The following is a 6,760-nucleotide window of genomic DNA, read 5'->3' as shown; positions in this document are numbered from 1 at the left end:
GTATCTACCTTAGGTAAATGTTCAACTCATATGCCTGTCTTTTGTTTGGCTGGAAGCCACAGGTGTGGGTTCAATTCCAGACCTGAAGGGCAGTTAGGGGCCATAGTCTCAGTGACTCCATCAGGTTCTATCAGACCAGCAAACATGGTCCCCTCTTTTTTAAAAAAAAAAATAATTTTGAGTTTTGTTCCACATTGGTCTCCCACTCCTGGATCTCCTACGTATCCCCCTCTGAGCGGTTGACACTCATAGCTGGGCACCATCTAGTTCTTCAAGTCTCAGTTGTATAGGGTGAGGATCATATGGTGTACCAGTCGCTTGGACTAATTGTTTCCATGAATCTTTGGTTTTCTTCATCCTTCTTTGCCCTGGACCAGAAGAGACCCATTGTCGCATCCAGATGGCCACTTAGACTTGCATTCTTTTGTGGGAGGGAGCCATTCATTCATTTATTCCACACAGTTTCTACTTCCTGAGATGTCCGGTGGTAAGAACATTCCAGGTAGAATCTCAGTCATTTAAAGTGCCAGCCATTTAATTGCCCTGGGACAATTTCCTCTTTTACAAAATTGTAACTAAAGCTTTGTGCATATCACCTGGGATTCCTTATCTGAAAGTTTTGGCTACATTCTCTGTAAGACACTTTTAGGGGCAGTCTGTCAGGCATAGGTGAATATAATACAGTTAACTGCCCTCAGTTTCTGTCCCTCATGCTCACTGCAGATTAAATGATAAATTGCTATTTTCTCAGTTCTCATTCAGAATTTTCTAACATGAACCTTAAGTAATGGAGATAGTATAATTACCAACTTTCTCTAATTAGAGGGAATTTCACAGGCCACATCTCTGGTTGTGCTCCTTTCAGTGTCCCCTTATGATTTTCTAGTGACCAAGCTTTTATTTGTCTCAACTTAGCATGGTTATTTAATTGAAGGGAAAATAATAGACTGACGTGCTTACTTGTAGGTGTGTCATATCTTTATAATCCTTGTAAATGTATTTAAAGTAAAAGGAGCAAGAGTAATTCAACTGGAAGAAGCTATTTTATACCTACCAGTGAGATGTAAAATAAAATGATGGTGACTTGATACTTCTCTGTTCAATCTGTGTTTTTATCCCAAAAGTTGTTACCTAGTAAGATCATGGGTATATGTTTATTCTTGTTTTGCAGTTCATGTAATAATGAGATGTTTCCATTATTTTTTGGCACATCTGATCAGATTTTAGAAGTGTTATAGTATTGATACCCCAGAAATTAAAATTATCAACATGCTGAGGTAAAAATCACTTGGATTTAAAGAGTTATACTATGTAAGTATTCTATTGAAAAAGGAAACATAATACAGCTGCTAAATAGAAATTGCCAATACTGGTATCCTGAAGTTAAAAATGTAAAAGAGAAATATTGAAGGAGGAAACTTAAGAGAATAATGCCAATGGCATTATTATTCACCACCACTATACTACATTGCTATGTTTTTAACTAAGGTACAGAATCTAATTAGGCCTGAATTATTACTTTGAGTGGATTTACCTATTTTGATGGTTATTCTGATGATAGATTCCGTGGCCACACTGTATATACTCCCATATTCCACCGTCTGTTTTATTGGTAGTAAAAACTAAAACCCAAACTCACTGCCGTCAAGTCGAATCTGACCGATACTGACCAATCCTTTCTGAGGTGGTATCTCTATGGAAGATTACACAGTCTTGCTTCCGAGGATTGGCTTGTGGGTTTGAACCTCCGCCTTCTGGCTAGCAGTCAAATGTCTTGGACACTATGCCAAAAGGCAGTGGCTGTATCTCCTTTAGTTTGATTAATGCTATAACTAACTTAGTGTTGGTGCTGTTTATGCTTTCCAGGGCAAATGACTCAGCTTTGTGAACTGATCAACAAGAGTGGGGAACTCCTTGCAAAAAACTTATCCCACCTGGACACTGTGCTTGGAGCTTTGGATGTACAAGAACACTCCTTAGGGGTCCTCGCTGTTTTGTAAGAGAGATTTTACACTTTTGTTGTTGTTTAAAATTGAACATTTCTGGCTGTAGGGTTTTTTTGGTATATTAAAATAAATAAATAACATTGAGCTCTTCAGTGAACTAAAGTCATATAATAATAGTTGCATTTTACTTGTTCTGACTAGTCATTTCTTATTATTGCTTTATTCAGTTTTAAAATTTTTTTATGTTTATACCAATTTTTTTAACCTTTTTTTTTAAAAAAAAAAAAAAATAGCCATCTCAATTGTGACTGTAGTTTGTATTTGTCTGAATACTTATCTTACTGCAGTCTGTAAGATTGTCCGTATTTACTAACTTGGAAAGAAAATAGAGAAAGGTGAGAGAACAGAGTATACTGAAATATATTCCCTACAATTACCAATGATCCGAAGCAACATTGCTTAGAATTCCCTCATGTGAGTAGTAGTTGTTAGGTGCTGTCTAGTCACTTCTAACTCATAGCAACGCCCTGTACAACAGAATGAAACACTGCAAGGTCCTCCATCATCCTCATGATTTTTTTTTTTTCCTCTTTGTTGTTTGTTTGTTCTTTCATCCTCACAGTTGTTGATATGTTTGAGCTCATTGTTGCAGCCAGTGTGTCCATTCATCAGCTTTCACATGCATATGAAGAAATTAAAAATAAAATACCTTGGATCAGGCTCATCTTGGTCCCCAAGGTGATAGCTTTGCTTTTTTAAAGAGGTCTTTTGCAGCACATTTGCCCAGTGCAACATGTCGTTTGATTTCTTGAATACTAGTTTCATGGTTGGTTGTTGTGGATCCAAGTAAAATGAAATCCTTGACAACTTCAGTCTTTCTTAGTTTATCATAATGCTGTTCAAACAAGTTAAAGCTGCTTTTTTGTTTATTATTTTTTTTTATGTTAAGAGTTTGTTTTACATTCAACGTTATGTGTACATTTAGTTTCACTCCCCATTTACCATGCCCAGCCCTCAGTCTCCTCCCCTCCCTGCCTAGTAATCCTCCCCGTGTGCCCCTCATAGTTATAAACTCCTGTGTGTCCTGCATTTCCTCCATGTGAATGTTGCCTCTCTGGTGCCCTGTGGTCTATTGCTCCAAGGGATATATTTCCATAGTGAGTGTGGGTGCGTCACCCTGGGTTGAGTGGTCTGCATGTACATCTTGTTAACTATTGGGCTCAGAGCCAGCCCCTGGGAGTGAGTTGTATTCCAGGGCTATAGTATTGGGGGTCTCAGCAGACTCCATCTGACTAATAATTCTGGCCATTATTGAGTTTTTGGATTTTGTTCCACGTTTTTCTTCCCACTCTATCCAGGATCTCCAGATTTGATCCTTTCCTGAGTGGTTGGCATTGGTAGCCGGGCACCATCTAGTTCTCAAGGGCCATCGTGTCCTAGGGCTGATTGCTTCCAAATGCCCTTCTTTTTTGCACTCTTCTTTGCTTCCAACACTAGGAGACTGTTGGCTGCATCTTAGATGGCTGCTTGAAAGCTTTTAAGACCCCAGTTGCTATTCATCAATGTAGGATGAGAAGCAAGGCTTTTATGTATTTTGTTGTGCCAATTGAGTCTGGTGTCCCCCAGTATTATGGTCCTAAGACAGTAGATAGGTTGGTTCTCTCTCCCACAGTGTTTGGGTGTCTGTGAGGGATTGGTCTGTCTTCTGTTGTTTCTGTAAGGATTACACGTATTTTGTATCACTGGTATCTGCAGGATTAGTCTGCGCTGAATCTATCTAGAGTATACTCCTGTTCACTGACCCCCATTTAATCCTCTCAAGTGTTTATGTATTTATCTTGTAGTCTTGTGTTTGCTGTTAATAGTAATGCAGTATTGTGGGCACATTGGTTGGTATTAGCATCTGTCGTCTATCTCCTGTGTGCACAATTCATTGTCCTCTCTTTAAAACCGAACCAAATAGACTTTCAAATGGACTTCCTTGTAACTATTTGTACTTGATAGTAGAATTCTTTTTCTCTTGTTCTTGTAGAATTATAAATGGAGATATGATTGTCATGAAACTAAAAAGAATATAAATAAATTGAAAGAAACTGTTCTGAAACAAGGGTCTGGCTTCACTAGGATTCCTGAGACAAAGATAAATGTTGGGATATTTAGAGAAGAAACTTAATTAGAAGGAAAGGATTTAGAGCTGTGTTGTATGGTAGCAAGTAACCATATGTGGCTGCTTACATTAATAAATATGAAATAAAGTGAAAGATTTAGTTCCCATCATTGAAGAGAGTCCTATAACATGTCAATGGTAAAGGTTTCTAGTATTTGTGTTTTCTGATTAACATGAAAGAACAAATGCCATACATGTTTTATCCATATACCCATACTCACACATACATATGAATGTAATAAGATAATGTACATGAAAATACCTTGAAACTACAAGGTGTTTTACTGTTGTAGTTATATCAGTTAAAATAAATAGGTAATGTGTGGAGAGAACCTAGAACTTGTGGCTGAGCCCTGAGTTTGAATCTGTGTTCTTCATTTCCGAGATGTGTGGCCTTGAGCTTCTCTTTTTCATTTGTAAAATGAAAATTAAGATACCTGGGCTATCATGAAACTGAAATGAGATTGTTTTTGGCATATGTTGGTAATTATAAAGTATAATGGGGAGCTCTGGTAGCATAGTGCCTAAGGCACTTGACTGCTAACCAGAAGGCTGGTGGTTCAAACCCACCAACCACTCCTCAGAAGGAAGGTTGGGCAATCTACTTCCGTAGTGATACTGCCTGGGAAACCCAAGGAGGGGTCACTGTGAGTCAGGTCCGACTTGACAGCACATAACAACAACAACAAAGCATAATTACAGGAGTAAGATGATATGGATGGATGCAGACAATTTTGTTTTCCATTGAAATTTTTTATTATTATTAATATTTTTTAATTGTTATTTGGATGAAAGTTTACAGAACAAATTCACTTCTCATACATCAGTTCACATACACTTTGTCTCATGACATTGACTACAATTTACCACAATGCAACATCTCCCCTCCCACTTCCTTCCTGTAGTTACGTCTTCCCTGTGTCCTTCCCTCCATGCACTCCTGCCCCCTGAGCTTTTGTTCCTGTGCATACATAGCACTTTTATTCTCCAAGATTGTTCTCTCCAAGGAGTCGATCTAGCTAGTGTAAATGTTCACCTCATATGCCTGTCTTTTGTTTGGCTGGAAGGCACTGGTGTAGGTTCAATTCCAGACCTGAAGGGCAGGTAGGGGCCATAGTCTCAGTGGTTCCATAAGGCTCTGTCAGACCAGCAAACCTGGTCCCTTTTTCTTTTTTTTTTTTTCCAAATGATTTTGAGTTTTGTTCCACATTGTTCTCCCACTCTATCTAGGATCTCTTACATAGATCCCCCTCCAGTTGGTTGCCAGTGGTATCCGGGCACCATCTAGTTCTGGTTTCTAGTCATATAGTCTGAGGATCACATGGTGTACCAGTCACTTGGACTAGTTTTTTTCATGAATCTCTGGTTTTCTTCATTTTTCTTTGCTTTGGACAAGGAGAGATTCATCTTGATGCACACAAATTATTAAATGAGCATAATTTTTTATTAGGTAATAATGTCTTCTATTTCGTTTTTCTTAAAATTAATCTCAATAACTGATTTTTAAAAAAGAAGAGCTTGAAGCATACTTACAAACATCATCTTTTTTTTTTTTTTTTTTTTAGTGATTTGGGTGAAAATTTACAGAGCAAATTGACTTTCCATACAGTAGCAGTTCACATACACTTTGTGTCCTGACATTGACCACGATTTACCACAATGTAACAACTCTCCTCCCACTTCCTCCCGATAGTTACCTCTTCCCTGTGTCCATCCCTCCATACACTCCTGCCCCCTGAGCTGTCTCCTGGTGCATAAGCAGCCCTTCTTTCTCCCATGATTGTTCTCTCCAAGGAGTGTTATCTACCTCAGGTAAATGTTCAGCTCATATGCCTGTCTTTTGCTTGGCTGGAAGCCACAGATGTGGGTTCAGTTCCAGACCTGATGGGCAGCTAGAAGGACATAGTCTCCGTGGTTCTACCAGGCTCTATCAGACCAGCAAACCTGGTGTCCCCCCCCCCTCATTTTTTTTTTTCCTCCAATGATTTTGAGTTTTGTTCCACATTGTTCTCCTTCTCTATCCAGGATCTCCTACATAGATTCCCTTCTAAGTGGTTGACATTGGTAGCCAGGAGCACCATCTAGTTCTTGTGGTCTTATAGTCATATAGGCAGCAGATCAGATGGTGTACCAGTCGCTAAGACTGATTGTTTCATATTTGCTCTGGATGGGGAGAGACCCATCGTTGCATCTAGATGACACCTTGCAAGCTTTTAAGATCCCAGTCGCTACTCGCCAAAGTAGGAGGAGGAACAGTGTTTTGTGTAGTACGTTATGCCAATTAAGCTTGATGTCCCCTGCGACTATGGTCCCAAGCCCACAGGTTCAACTACTCAGTCCCTCTGGGCAGCTGGCTCTGACCAAGCAGTGACTACCACCAAACTTATAGGACCATTGTCTGCCAACTCTATATGTTTTTGGGTATACTCCCCCCTTCATAGACATACCTACTAGTTCAGCCTGTCCACCCAGCTAGCCACCTGTATACCCATGTTTGCCTTCACTGACAACGTAGTACAGCATGTTCAAAAGGATTCAGCTTTGTTTTCTGTACCTCTCTATGTCTTTCTCTTCCTCAGTGCTACCATATTGATTACTCACATTTGGTACATTGCCTTTCTCTTCACCCAAATCAATACTTATCTCT

At 39.3% G+C, this 6,760-nt stretch overlaps 1 protein-coding gene across 1 annotated transcript in view; it reads left to right on the top strand.

Annotated features, from left to right (window-relative positions):
* The window catches only part of COPS3 (COP9 signalosome subunit 3), a 45,412-nt gene that overhangs the window by 4,349 nt on the left and 34,303 nt on the right, over positions 1-6,760 (top strand). The window contains exon 2 of the mRNA XM_007941443.2: positions 1,867-1,996. Within this exon, the coding sequence (XP_007939634.1) occupies positions 1,867-1,996 (130 nt within the window). The remainder of the gene's footprint in view (positions 1-1,866; positions 1,997-6,760) is intronic.

Source organism: Orycteropus afer, unplaced genomic scaffold (genome assembly GCF_000298275.1).
Source record: "Orycteropus afer afer isolate SDZICR_OR568_19922 unplaced genomic scaffold, OryAfe1.0 scaffold00080, whole genome shotgun sequence".
In the NCBI taxonomy this organism is placed as follows: domain Eukaryota; kingdom Metazoa; phylum Chordata; class Mammalia; order Tubulidentata; family Orycteropodidae; genus Orycteropus; species Orycteropus afer.
Note: the sequence above shows the minus strand (reverse complement) of the source record. Positions and strands in the feature narration are given on the sequence as shown.